Here is a 15,054-nt window from a genome sequence, read left to right on the forward strand (position 1 = left end):
CAGAAAATACCACATGGAAGATTGCTAAAAATATTAAGGAGTATGGTGACATGCTGATATAAAAAGCTCTTGAATACATTTCAAGAAATCTGCTCCCTCTAAACCCTTTACAATATGATTATCTCAATTAATATTGGGCCAATTGAAATCCTCTAATATAATTACTCTCTTATTGTTTTTATATACCTCAGTGAATTGTCTACATATGTGCTCCTCTGTTGCCCGCTGATTATTTGGTGGTCTATAATACACTCCCAGCAGCGTGACTGCCCCCTTTTTATTCCTAAACTACCCACAAAGGTTCGTTAAAGACCCTTCCAAGATATTCTCTCACCTTACTGCAGTAACAACATCCTGAATTAATAAGGCAACACTACCTCTTATACACTCTCCGCTGTCCTGCCTGAAGATCCTATAACCCGGAATGTTGAGCTGCCAGTCCTGGCCCTCCCTCAACTATGAATCTGTGATGGTAACAACATCAGAACTCTGTGTCGATACATGCTCTTAACTCATCTGTTTTTCCTATTATACTCCTGGGATTGAAGTAGAGGCCATCAACCTTGCCTTAGTCCCTTGAAACTCAACCTGCTGTGTCCCTATTGCATTAACACACTGTTTCCCCTCCACTGCCGAACTAGTTTAAATTCCTCCCAACAGCACTGGCAAACCCATCTGCAAATTGTAACAATTTACTAATATTTGATTATGCAATAGATACCTGTCTGTTAGTGTTCAATGGCAATTCTGAAGTGACTAATGAAAACAATATAGAAATCCTACAGTGCAGAAGGGGCCATTCGGCCCATCAAAATATGCACCGACCCTCTGAAAGAGCACCGTATCTGGGCCCACTCACCCGCCCTGTCCCCACTTAACCTGCACATCTTTGGACTGTCGGAGGAAAACCGAGCAGCCAGAGGAACCCGAAGCAGACATGGGGAGAATGCGCAAATTCCGCACTGGTCACCCAAGGTTGAATTGAACCCGGTCCCTGGTGCTGTGAGGCAGCACTGCTAACCACTGTGCCAATGTGCTGCTTCTTTAATATTTAGGCACATTTGGGAAGATGACAGGATTTTTATGTTGTCTTTACAGTTTCACGTCTACACTGTGAGAGTGAATCCTTTAAAATGGACCTGATACTTGATGTGAACATTCAGATTTACCCTGTTGAACTTGGTAAGAATTTAAATATATTTCTGTAATTACTGTCTTCTAAACCTCCAAGTTCAGTTACAGATAAGCTGAATCAACACTAAAATGGAATAGTTGAAAAGCCTTTCAGTTTGACAGCTATATTATTGAGTGCACACTTGCACATGTTCACCAGGCTCTTGCTGCCATTGAAATTTTTAATGTTAATAAAGATTTGAAATATAGCTTCATTAGCAATTATAGTTAATAGTGAAGCCAAAATTATTTGAGACTACATTGATGTTCATCCATTCAATACAAAACACAGAATTGATGTTCAATTTGCTAAAGCCCAGAAATATTAATTCAGTTCAGTGGAATAATTTGATTTGATCATAATGTAATGGAGGTTTATAGTATGAAATCCCATTTTCATTATGTTGAACTTGTTGAAATGCTTAATTGAAAAGATTTGTTTATCAGGAGTCAAAAGTCTCCAGTGTAATAACAGAAGGACCTGTAGAGATGTTTTGTTTGGCCATGACGATTTCTTTAAATATAATTTATACTATCCTTCAGATGTAATGTGACAGTTTGTGCTCTTTTGATTTACATACAATGCTGTATAGATTTGGAGTTAGTTTGAAGTGAACAGTATCAGTCAATTTATTGATTCAATTACAACACTCTCAAAAGGAGATAAAATAATTGTAGACACAACACAACAAAAATGTATTTTGAGTTCACTCAAGTTTTGGATGGGGGTATAGACTCGGCCAGGGAAGGAGTTGTGACACCCAATATTTTTTACCCCATCATATTGAAAGTTTATTTTTCTTACTGGCTTTCTTCAGGTGACAAGTTTCGTCTTGTAATAGCGAGTACTTTATATGAAGATGGAACGCCGGATGACGGAGAATACAACCCCACAGATGACCGGCCATCAAGGTAGTTAAACAATCATCAAATCTTACAGAAGGAGGCTGCTCCAGCGCTAACAAGTCAAGGGTTGGAATACTTATGATTCACCTGAATGAAGGGCAGCACGGTGGCACAGTTGTGGTGCAGTGGTTAGAACTGTCTACCTCACAGCGCCGAGGTACCAGGTTCAATCCCGGCTCTGGGTCACTGTCCGTGTGGAGATTGCACATTCTCCCCATGTTTGCGCCCCCACAACCCAAAATGTGCAGGCTAGGTGGATTGGCCGCGATAAATTGCCCCTTAATTGGAAAAAAATGAATTGGGTACTCTAAATGTAAAAAAGAAAATCATTCACCTGAATGGGCACAGCCAGAATGTCACATTATATATTTTTTTAAATGTTCAACCATCCAGGACAGCAATTCACTTGATCATTGCCACTGGACACAATATCCACTGCTCCAGAGGTTACTCATGAAGGCCTGCCTTATCAACCTTGCCCCTCGCCTTAAGGTGTAGTGATCCTCAGGTTAAATCAACACCAGTCAACTTTCCCCCTCAAAGGGGAAAGCAGCCGATAGTCATCTTGGACTAGGCAACTTTACCTTTTTACTAACCCCTGTTGTTGCAGTAGGCACAATTTACACAACTTCAGAAACTTACTGAGGTAACTTTTGCAGTACCATCTACCATGGAGACGGACAATGTTGTAAGAACATCACCGCTTACAAACTCCCTTTGAAGTTACACTCCCTTCTGACATGGATATGTAGTGCTATTCGAGCCAATAACCTCAAATTATTTTGCTAAGACAGCAGTCCGTTAAAAAATAGGCACACTGTACTGATCTTGTATAAAGACCGTTGTTAGGCCTAGAACACTTTGATTGGCTTTCGTTTCCTCAAATGCTGTGTGATGTGAAGGACCCAGAATGGATTTGGAAGAAAACCACTTGTTTAAAGGTCTTTAGTTACCATGAAAGCCTTAGAGAACTGGGTCCTTTTGCTCCAGAAAAGTGTAGATTTTGAAAACATTTTAACTAATTAAAGAATTAGAATTCTGGATATTCCATTCCGTATAGCGAGGCATTGAAGGATGGAACTGGAACATTATATTTATATACATCAGCTATTATTAACAGAGACATACATTACAAACACACACCGCCGAACCCAACAACCGCAATTGCAGTTCATTATTCACATGTGAGCAATGATGGTAAATTGTGACACATGATTTGATTACAAAGATTGAGAAGCCTATTATTCTCTCATATACACGTGTAATTTCATATGCTTCTATTTCAAACACTATTGCTGAGTTTTCATCAAGAGCATGATCTCTGGCTGATTTTCATTTCTGTAATCAAGGCTATTTCCAAGACACCGTTTGTAACAAAATGGGCCTTGGTCAGAATAGTTCAGATGACAATATCAAAGTACTTTTGATTTGGTTGCACAATGTCTTCTGTGAAATTAATTTAAACAGTTCAGATATCGCTGTATAAAAATAATTGGAACACTTGCTTTCTGTAGTGATGGACTAATTATTGTTGAGTGCATCAAATTGAAGCAGGCTGGTAATAGTAAATACTGTTCTCTGCAGTATTTAGCCTAGAATCACCTGGGTCCAAAAATGTAAGTTTTCAGTTTCTCTGAATTTATTTTCTCACGTTACTAAATGCTATTTTCTTTTCTGTTTTGTAACAGGGCTGACCAATTTGAGTATGTTATGTATGGAAAAGTTTATAGAATAGAAGGTGATGAGAGCTCGACTGAAGCAGCCACTAGATTGTGAGTATAATATCGTCTACTGCATTTGTTGAGGTTAACAGAAATTGGCTGTACATTTATTTAAATGATGAGTTGTATTACTTAAAAATAAATGCTGCAAATGTTCATGGAGATAATTTGGTGAAATCTTTGGATGTATTGAGCACCCAAATGTAAAAAAAATTTGTTCATGGGAGGTGGGCGTTGCTGGCTAGCCCAACATTTATTGCCCATTGTTATTTGCCCTTGAGAAGGTGGTGAGCTGCCTTCTTGAACTTCTGCAGTCCTTGTGTTGTAGGAACACCCACAGTGCAGTTGGAAAGGATTTTGACCCAGCCACAGCAAAGGAATGGTGACATAGTTCCAAGTCAGAATGGTATGTGACTTGGAGAAGTTCTTGCAGGCAGTCATGTTCCCATGCATCTGCTGCCCTTGACTTTCTAAGTGATAGAGGTGCTGGATTTGGCCTTAGTGAGTTGCTGGAGTACATCTTGTAGATGGTACACACCACTCTCATTATGCATCGGTAGTTGAGGGAGTGAATGTTTATGGATGGGGTGCTAATCAAGCGAGTAGCGTTTTCTAGTATGGTGTTGAGCTTTTTGTTGGAGCTGTATCCATCCAGGCAAGTGGAGAGTATTCCACTCTATACTTGTAGATGGTGAAAAGGCATTGGGGAGTCGGGAGGTATCGTGTTCTGCAGAATTCCAGCCTCTGACCTCGTTGTAGCCATAATTGATAGATGGCTGGTCCAATTCAGTTTCTGGTCAGTGTTTAAACCCCCCCCCCAAGCCTCCCAAGAATGTTGATGGTGGAGGATTCTGTGTTGGAAATGCCATTGAATGTCATGGGGAGATGGTTAGATTCTCTCTTGTTGGAGATTGTCATTGTCTGACACTTGTGTTGTGCAAATGTTACTTGCCACTTATCAGTCCAAGGCTGAATATTGTCACGCAATAGCCTGAGGAACTCGTGCAATGATGTCCCAGGACTGAGATGATTGACCTCTAACAATCATTAGAATCTTCTTTTATGCTCTGTCTGACTTCAACTGGTGGAGAGTCTCCAGGACTATTGCTGAAAAGTTGTCTGGGTGCATAGCCTTTGCGGCATCCAGTGCCTTCAGCTGTTTCTTGATATCTGGGGAGTGAATCAAATTGGCTAAAGACTGGCACCAGTGGTGCTAGGGACTTCAGGAGGAGGCCAGCTGGCTGCAAATGCTTCAGCCTTGTCTTGAGCACTGGGATCTCCCATCATTGATGCTGGAGATATTTATGGCGCCTTAGTTAGTTATTTAATTGTCCATTCACAACTGGATATGGCAAGACTGCAGAGCTTAGATCTGATCCGTTGGTTGTGAGACCATTTAGCTCTGTCTATCGCAAACTGCTTCCACTGTTTGGCATGCATGTAGTCTTGTGTTGCAGCTTCACCAGGTTGATACTCATCCCTGGTGTTGTTCCTGCCACGCCCTCCTGCACTCTTCATTGAAGCAGAGTTGATCCCCCTCTTGATGGCATAATAATCTTTATTGTCACAAGTAGGTTTACATTAACACTGCAATGAAGTTACTGTGAAAAGTCCCTAGTTGCCACATTCCGGCGCCTGTTCGGGTACACTGAGGGAGAATTCAGAATGTCCAACCTACCTAACAGCATGTGTTTCAGGACTTGTGGGAGGAAACCAGAGCACCCAGAGGAAACCCACGCAGACACACGGAGAACGTGCAGACTCCGCACAGACAGTGACCATTACCAGTGGTAATGGAAGAGTGGGGGATATGCAGGGTCCTAAGGTTACAAATTATGTTTGTATACAATTCTTCTGCTGCTGGTGACCCACAGCACTTCATGGATGCCAAGTTTCGAGTTTGGTTTGTTTGAAATCTATTCCATTTGGCATGGCGGTTGTGCCACACAACACAATGGGGCGAATTCTATGTGAAGGTGGGACTTCATTTCCTTCAGGACTATAAAGTGGTTATGCTTGCCAGTACTGTCATAGACAGATTCCACTGTGACAGATAGATTGGTGAGGACCAGGTCAAGTATGTTTTTCTTTCTGTTGGGTCCTTCATCACCTGACAAAGACCCAAGACATACCAAGGGATGGGTGACGGTGATGTTTTGGTCATTGCCCATAAAGTATGATTCTGAAGGTATGACTGTGTCAGGCAGTTGCTTGACTTGTCTGTGGGACAGCTCTCAATGTTGGCACAAGTCCCAGATGTTAGTCCAGAGAACTTTGTAGGACTGGGTGTGCCTTTGTTTCTGGTGCACAGATCAATGCTCGGTTGTCTGTCTGGTTTCATCCCTTTTAGACTTTGTAACAATTTGATACAACTGAGTGGATAGTTAGGCCAGAAGGTATTTCAGAGTCAGTCACATTGCTGCTGGTGTGAGGTCACCATTGAGGCCAGACCAGATAAGGGTGGTTGATTTCCTTACCTTTAAATTAATTAATCAGATGTTTTTTTTAACAATTGACACTAGTTTTGTGGTCACTGTTAGACTAACTTTTAATTCCAAATGTTATTAATTTAATTTAAAATCCACCAGTTGCCTGATGGGATTTGAAACAGTGTCCCCAGAGCATTAGCCTGGGCCGCTGAATAGTTTTTCCAGTGACATTCGTTGCTCTTTTTAACCTTAGTCTCTTTTTAACCTTAGTCTATTTGCTCTGATTACGTCACCTTTGCTCATGAGTCGCCAGGTATCTTTATGATACCGCCACGTGGTTCAAGTTCAGGTTATGATTAATAATACAGCACACCTTAGTAAGGATTAAAACAACGATCATTTATTATATACAACAAGCAATATTAATACCCTAATACTACTTTCTATATAATAAACCTATCACTACTGGCCAATACTTAACTTAGGAAGAGCCCACCAGGTCAGGGAAACGAATGGCTTGTCCAATCAGATCTGGCCCGCGGGATTCAAAAGGCTGCTACAGGTCGGTGGCTAGGTGTCTCTACCGGATAGCGATCGCTGGATTCAAACTTACAGTTGCTGGTCTTGCGAAGGTCTCGAGCAGGCGAAGAGAAGAGAGAGAGATCTGAACTTGGACCCTCACTTTTATAGGGCCCAGGGGCTTCCCGCCTCCCGGGTCGGCCCTTGACCCTGAGTCCCAAGTGATTGGATTCTGTCCCCAATCTCTGGGGTCGATGTGTCCAATGGTGAGGCGATTCCTCGATCGGGGGGTGGTCGCTCACCTGTCTTTGTTTCGGCCACTGCAGGCGCCGACAGGTCTGGCCCGGTATTCAATTGCTAATATGTTGCAATTGTTCCCGGGGATAGCTGATTTAACTGTGGATGTCTGAATAGATTGGCTGCAAACAGTCCTGAATGCAACTGCGAATACCTGGGTTGATGGGCTGTTGATAGCCCTGAGTATCGATCTGGGCTACCTTCCCAGAGCCGAATATACAAAACTGTCTGCAGCTGCCTGCTTGTGTTTTCTTGGCTGCTTTTCCCAGCAGTCTTTCGGGTTAGCCGTTTTCAACTGGGTTTTGGCCAGATTAATCGGAACGCAGCCATTTTACATGACTACACATTATCGCAACACCACTGCCTCCCTCCTCTTTCCCCCCCCAAAAAAGTATGGTTAAGTACTAGGGTACAATGTAAATTCTAGAACTAGACATTAGTACACTACTGTTCTGAAGCACAAAGTGGATGAAGTACTAATCAACAGGTTGTTAAGAATATCCTGAATTAAGTTAAAACTATTCCTGATATTGGTGCAATAATAAAAAAGTAAAATACTGTGGATGGTGTGAATCTGAAATAAAACAAAGTGCTGGAAAGACTCAGCAGGTCTGCTCGCATCTGTGGAGAGAGAAACAAAGTTAACGTTTCCAGTCTAATATGACACTTCAGAGCAAGAGTCATACGGATTTGAAGCATTGTCCTGGATACTAGTGCCTCAGCATGTTAATACGTCTCGTATGCTTCGGGATAGTGTAGAGCTAATGTTTTAAATTGAAATTTTCTTGAAAATGTTGCAGAAATACTGACTGTGGATTTTCACTCCTTTCAGATCAGCCTATGTGTCATATGGCGGTCTCCTAATGAGGCTTCAAGGCGATGCAAATAATTTACATGGATTTGAGGTGGATTCCAGAGTGTACCTGCTAATGAAGAAACTTGCTTTTTAAGATGCATAGACAAAATAATGGCAATCTAAAGGTTTCTTGGCTTATCAATGAAATCAAGTTTGTTTGTTGCTGTAGTCAACAAACCATTATCACACCAAATGTGTAAATGTTGCCCTACATTTCCAGTTTCCCTGTTTTAAAGGGGATAGGAAAGGAACCACTGAAGGAAACTTATTTGCCTCACTGTGTGAAATTAAAGAAAGTTTTATTAAGTTGCTATTAAGTGAAACAAAAGTGTACTTTTTGTAATAACGAGTGAACAAAAAAGGATTTACCGGTAATTGAATTCTCCAGTGTCTAAATAAAAATGTGTTACATGATTAACAGTAAAAGGCTATTTTAATGAGTCAGCATGCCATATACAATATATACTGTTTTAGTTTTGAATAAATTTGGTCTGAGAAAAGGGATCAGTTGCTTTTATCAACTGTTGGGAGACAATGGACAAAGTAGAATTTCTTAGATGCATAAAAGAAAACTAAAAAACGTGGTATTTGGCCATAAGGGCAGCAGAGATATAGAGTAGAATTTTCCCTGTGGCCTTCAGGATGATGCTGTCCAGCTCAAATAGGGGTCAGAAATCTGCATTTTGTTTCCGTCCAGCTCAAATGGGGGTCAGAAGCCCGCGCTTTGTGGGAAACAGTAATTAATCTGTGATTTTCACTGAATTGGTCATTTAGCGGCCAGAGAGCAGGTACACTGTTGAAATAGGGATGTGAGGCCACCTCAAAGCTGGAGGGCCAGTAGCGGGCTCTCCAACTTCGAAACAGCAACAGGAGGATACCTTTGCAGTGAGGTTGCTCAAATATGGAAGTGTCTTCTCCAATTTTTATAAATTTAAAGTCAAAGAAAAAGTCCTCTAGCCACTATTGGAGGAGGTGAACCCTTTCACACGTCAGCTGCATGCAGACAGGAGGAGCTTCAAACCTGTCAAAGTGCAAAACCATGCTCACCCCCCCCCCCACAACTATCCCTGAGGAGCTTCCTCAAGGCACATACATGCACTGTTCCCCAACATCTCTGGGGACCTGAAGGCTTGTGGGTGGTTCTGCTGCCCCTCCATCCCACCCCGGGGAAAATGGCTTCAGGACGGGATGGAGCTGAGGAACCGACATACCATCTGGCGGTGTGAAATTCTGAACCCTCTTGACTCAATGCCTGCTCAAGTCATTTTCAAAAAACTCTAACTGTTGTTTGCAGTGGAAAGGCCAGCAATTGGCTGCTTATCCCTAATTGCCCTTGAGAAGCAGTGGTGAGCTGCCTTGAACTGCTGCAGTCCATCTGGTGTCAGTACGCCATAGTACTGTGAGGAAGAAATTCCAGGATTTTAATCCTGTGACAGTGAAGGAACGGCGATGTAGTTCCAAGAATTTTGTGGGTTTGAAGGTGGTGCTGTTCCTAGGTGGTAGAGCTCACGGTTTGAAAGGTGCTGTTGAAGGACTCTTGGTGAGTTGCTGCAGTGCATTTTCTGGATGGTATACAATGGAGGGAATGAATGTTTAAGGTGGTGGATGAGGTGCCAATCAAGTGGACTGCTTTGTCCTTGATTGTTTCAATTGTAGCCACCTGGGTTGGCCACTTCCCGACTTAAAATGGAGATCCGCAAAGAATGCAGGGAAATTCAGTCAAGTCAGGAAAAACAAGCAGGTGCAAAGTTTCCTGTGCATTAGAACTTGCAGAAACCCAGACAGCACTGAACCTAGCAACAATCTGCATATTAATAAGTGATCCCCGGGAACAATTGGAAACATTTAAGGTGAATAAGGCCAAGCCAGACTCCTCGGCGCCAGCAGGAGCCAAGACAAAGGAAAGCCAACGGACACTCAGGAACTGCCCAGCGATCAGGGAACGGCTCCAGTGTTGGAGAAATCGATCCAAGTGATCAGAACGTAGTCCAATCACTTGGAACCAGATACGAGGTCCGCCCCGAACGGCGCGAAGCCCCTGGGGACTATAAAGTAGAGTCCCCAAGTTCAATTTGTCCTTCTTGGCAGGGTCACTCAGCAGCTTGAAACAACCCTTGACAGTGACCTGCCTATCTGGCATCAACCAAGTAAGTATCCAGTCACGCACGCGACGAGATAGGTGCTCCTAGCTACCAGTCTATACCAGCTTTGAATCCTGCAGACTCAGAATCGAACGAAAGGCCATTTGTTCCCCTGACATGGTGGGCCAGTTCCGAAGCGAAGTATAGGCCTTTTAGTGATAGAGATAGTCTAGTATGTAGAGTTTATGCATGAGTAGTGATTGACTGTGTATAATAAATGTGTTTTGATTTGAAACTTACTAACTGGTGTATTGAGTTATTGATCAGCACTTGAACCTCGTGACGGTATCATAAACCTGGCGACCTAAGAGCAAAGGTTATAGAAACAGAGCAAATTAAGTAAAGACACCACGAGCAACATTTAAGAGCCAACCAAAAGTTAGCAACATTTACTGGCGAACTCTGACGGGATCCGACTTAGAAGTGGCCTAACCACTCCGGAAGAACCCAAAATTTGAATTGGAATCCAATTGGGAACAGAAAAATCACAAGTGTTCAAGCAGTTCTGATCAATCCTCATAATGCGGAAGTGTGTTAATGCATGCGTAACTAACAGGGCTATAAGATAAAACTGATAGATTTTGTTGCGAAAAACTGTTAGGTGTTTGTATTCCGGAAAGTAGCGAACGCCGTACCCGTATTACAGCACCGTCTTAGTACCCCTCGTTCCAAATTTTAAAAGACAGCATTCAGATAGGAAAAATGGCAATGAAGGCAATGGAACGCCTCATGAACCCTCAAGAATCCGTGGTCGCAGCGACCAGCAGCAGAGTAGGACAGCGTCCCGTTTGGGAAGAAAAGATCAGAAAATATCTCAAAGGGAAAGGATGGCCGCATTGGAGTGAATTCTGTGATCATGAGGAAACAGGACCCGGGAGTATAGGACATACTTGGTGGGAGAACCTGTCAGAGATCCACAAGAAGAGCTTGGGAAAAGCTCGCAAGCTGATGGCAATGGTGTCCTGTCTGGCACAATTGCGAGGCACAGAGGAGGTTGTTCGGACGCTCCGCAAAGAGATAGAAGAGAGACATCGAATGAGCAAGGTCGATGTTAGTGAGATCCAGAGAGAATATAGAATTAAGAAGGAAGTTGGCAGCAAAGGACGGAGAGGTGGAAGATGCCAAGAGGGCACAACAGTCTTGTCTAGCGCATCTGAGCAGCTTCCAAATCCAGTACGATAAGGCCTATCCGGACACGCAACGTGCAGTCCTGGTAAGAGAAGAGACAGAGAAACAGGTAGAGGCATTGCAAAGGCAGTGCAGCGATCTAAAAGCAGCGTTAAGAGCACTCCATGCTGCCACCACGGAGCACAGACAAAGCTCAGTGGATCATGCAAAATGCCGGAAGCAGATTGCGGAACTGCAGTCTTTGCTTTCCGTGCAAAATGGGTTTCAAAGCACCTTTGGATCCCAATCAGATGAAGAAGACGGCCCTGATTGGCAAGAACTAAACAAAACCGCGCATAGATATGTACAGGAAACATGTGCGCAAGGAAAGCCCCAAAGGAGAAAAGCACCCCAACCCCCCACAGAGCAGAGATCAGGCACCCATGAATCCCGTAACTACCCACCGCACAGTCACAGCGGAAGGAGACGCGGAATTCCTTTACACCACCCCCTTAACCGTGACCCAATTACGGGACGCGTGCGAAAAGATCACACCGTTCCTCCCCACCTCAGACCCCCACCACTTCTTTGCTAGAGTGAAGCAGCAGGCGACCATGTAAGGCCTGGATGAGTGTGAGCAAGTGAAGCTCACAGTTTTAAGCTTAGCCCCTTCTGTTGTCGCAGCCCTTCCCGACCCACAGAATGTAGGAGGGGGCACCCTTGCAGAGATGCACATGGCGATCCTAGACGCGATCGGTTATAACAGAGGTGACCCAGTAGAAGGCCTGAATAAGTGCAGGCAGAAGAAAACAGAACACCCCACAGCGTTTGCTGGACGCTTGTGGATACATTTCACAGCAGTTTTCGGAAACTTAGACTGCGCCCATTTGTCCCCAGACAACATGGCCAAATGGACCCGCACCCTTATCTCCCAATCCACAGAGGCAGGACAAAAAGCTTGTGTGGTAGTATGTATTAGGGGTCATGTGGGACTGGAAGCCCTAATGTCATTGGCTGACAGATCCCGGGTCCTGGTTGGCCGTTGACCTCTAGCTCCGCCCTGAAGGCGGAGTATAAGAAGCCGGAGTCCTCCCCCGCAGGCCAGTCTACTATCGAGCTGCGGGGGAACAGACACGCTTAATAAAGCCTCATCGACTTCACTCTATTCGTCTCACGGAGTCTTTGTGCGCTACAATTTATTAAGCGTGCCTAAAAAGGACTATGGAGCTCAGGATCATCACGGAATGCCTGAGGATCAGCCCCCACGCAGTGAACGCGGCAGCAGCCTTCAAGCACTGGCAGACTTGTTTTGAGGCCTACCTCAGAACGGCCACCGGCCGGGTCACAGAAGACCAAAAACTACAGGTCCTGCACTCGCGGTTAAGCACGGAGATTTTCTCCCTCATCGAAGACGCGGAGGATTTCCAGACGGCGTTCGCAGCACTGAAAAGTCTCTACGTCCGCCCAGTTAACCAAATTTACGCTCGCTACCAGCTCGCGACGAGACGGCAAAGTCCCGGAGAATCGATGGACGAATTCTACGCCGCGCTGCTGATTTTGGGACGAGCCTGCAGCTGCCCTTCGGTGAACGCAAATGAACACACGGACATGTTAATGCGCGATGCTTTTGTGGCAGGTATTAATTCCTCCCAAATCCGCCAAAGACTTCTAGAAAAAGAGTCGCTAGGACTCTCAGAGGCACGGGCCCTAGCAGCCTCTCTAGACATGGCCGCGCGTAATACCCGCGCCTACGGCCCCGACCGCGCGGCAGCCCATTGGGCTCCGTACGCACCCGTCGCGACAACCCCCCCCCCGGACACCCCACAGGCTTGCGCAGTCCAAACGCCAAGTTGCACCGGGGGCGCCCGCTGCTATTTCTGCGGCCAAGCGAAACACCCCCGGCAGCGCTGCCCGGCCCGCGCAGCAATCTGCAAGAGCTGCGGGAAAAAGGGCCATTTCGCGGTTGTGTGCCGGTCCCACGAGGTCGCCGCTGTCGCGGGAGAACAGGGAGCCCTGCAAGCCGCTTACGCTCCCCAGCGCCCCATGTACGACCCGCAGGCGCAGCCGCTCTGGGTCCCGACCACCGCGGTCCCGGGAGAACAGGGAGCCCTGCACGCCGCTTACGCTCCCCAACCCACCCCCCCGTCCCCACGTATGACCCACCGGCGCTACCAATTTGGGTCCCGACCACCGCTGTCCCCAGAGATGAGGGAGCCCCGCGCGGTCCTAACGCTCCCCAACCCCCCCAGCGCCCCATGTGCGACCCGCAGACGCCGCCATTTTGGGTCCCGGCCACCACGAGGGGAGGCAGGGCGCCGCCATCTTGGACCACCCCAGACCTGTACGACGCGTGGGGGCGGCCACTTTGTCCACCCCCGCCGCCATCTTGTGACCCCCCAGCCATGTGCGATGTATGGGGGCAGCCATTTTGTTCATCCCCGACGCCATCTTGGACGACAACAACGGACCCCAGTGTCGACGGCTCCACAGGGTTCGAGGAAGACGCTCCACTACGACAACCACGTCTCGCTTCAATTACGCTCGATCAAGCTCGGCCCCGGACACTCCAGACGACGACGACAACGGTGCTAATAAACGGGCACGAGACACCATGCCTAGTCGACTCCGGGAGCACGGAGAGCTTTATCCACCCCGACACGGTAAGACGCTGTTCCTTGACCGCCTATCCCAGCGCACAAAAGATTTCCCTAGCTGCAGGATCCCACTCCGTACAGATCCAAGGTTTCTGCATAGTTACCCTAACGGTGCAGGGGAGGGAGTTCAAAAACTACAAACTACACGTCCTTCCCCAACTCTGCGCCCCCACATTACTGGGATTAGATTTCCAGTGCAATCTACAGAGCCTTTCGTTCAAATTCGGTGGCCCAATACCCCCACTCACTATCTGCGGCCTCGCAACCCTCAAGGTGCAACCCCCGTCCTTGTTTGTGAACCTCACCCCAGATTGCAAACCCGTCGCCACTAGGAGCAGACGGTACAGCGCCCAGGACCGGACCTTCATTCGGTCCGAAGTCCAGCGGCTACTAAAGGAAGGCATAATCCAGGCCAGCAATAGTCCCCGGAGAGCACAGGTGGTAGTAGTGAAGACAGGGGAGAAACAAAGGATGGTCATAGATTATAGCCAGACCATCAACAGGTACACGCAACTAGACGCGTACCCTCTCCCCCGCATATCCGACATGGTCAATTGGATTGCCCAATATAAAGTCTTCTCCACCGTGGACCTCAAGTCCGCCTACCATCAGCTCCCAATCCGCCCAAGTGACCGCAAGTACACAGCCTTCGAGGCAGACGGGCGATTATACCATTTCCTAAGGGTCCCATTTGGCGTCACAAACGGGGTCTCGGTCTTCCAACGGGAGATGGACCGAATGGTTGATCAACATGGGTTGCGGGCCACGTTCCCGTATCTCGACAATGTAACCATCTGCGGCCACGACCAGCAGGACCACGACGCCAACCTCCAAAAATTCCTCCAGACCGCCAAAGCCTTGAACCTCACGTATAACGAGGACAAGTGCGTTTTTAGAACCAACCGGCTAGCCATTCTGGGCTACGTAGTGCGCAATGGGATAATAGGCCCCGACCCCGAACGTATGCGCGCCCTCATGGAATTTCCCCTCCCGCACTGCTCAAAAGCCCTGAAACGCTGCCTGGGGTTTTTTTCATACTACGCCCAGTGGATCCCCCAGTACGCAGACAAGGCCCGCCCCCTAATACAGACCACGACCTTCCTTCTGTCGACAGAGGCTTGCCAGGCCTTCAGCCGCATCAAAGCGGATATCGCAAAGGCCACGATGCGCACCATCGACGAGTCCCTCCCCTTCCAGGTCGAGAGCGACGCCTCCGACGTAGCTCTAGCGGCCACCCTTAACCAAGCGGGC

The 15,054-nt window shown here is 46.4% G+C and overlaps 2 protein-coding genes across 5 annotated transcripts in view; one reads left to right on the plus strand and one right to left on the minus strand.

Moving 5' to 3' along the window:
* The window catches only part of polr2h (RNA polymerase II, I and III subunit H), a 31,179-nt gene extending 22,852 nt beyond the window's left edge, over positions 1-8,327 (plus strand). For all 3 annotated transcript variants that reach the window (XM_072474318.1, XM_072474319.1, XM_072474317.1), the window contains exons 2-5: positions 1,099-1,182; positions 1,992-2,085; positions 3,768-3,851; positions 7,878-8,327. In XM_072474318.1, the coding sequence (XP_072330419.1) occupies positions 1,099-1,182; positions 1,992-2,085; positions 3,768-3,851; positions 7,878-7,995 (380 nt within the window). In that variant the 3' untranslated portion in view covers positions 7,996-8,327. The remainder of the gene's footprint in view (positions 1-1,098; positions 1,183-1,991; positions 2,086-3,767; positions 3,852-7,877) is intronic.
* plaat1 (phospholipase A and acyltransferase 1) overlaps positions 1-15,054 on the minus strand; it is a 63,572-nt gene that overhangs the window by 35,276 nt on the left and 13,242 nt on the right. The window contains exon 1 of one of the 2 annotated variants that reach the window (XM_072474321.1): positions 7,856-7,971. The exons of the other annotated variant lie outside the window; for it this stretch is intronic. The gene's annotated coding sequence lies outside the window, so the exon portion shown is untranslated. Of the gene's footprint in view, positions 1-7,855; positions 7,972-15,054 lie in introns of those variants that run through there. 2 annotated transcript variants of the gene reach the window in all.

This window comes from Scyliorhinus torazame, chromosome 14, assembly GCF_047496885.1.
Source record: "Scyliorhinus torazame isolate Kashiwa2021f chromosome 14, sScyTor2.1, whole genome shotgun sequence".
NCBI lineage: Eukaryota > Metazoa > Chordata > Chondrichthyes > Carcharhiniformes > Scyliorhinidae > Scyliorhinus > Scyliorhinus torazame.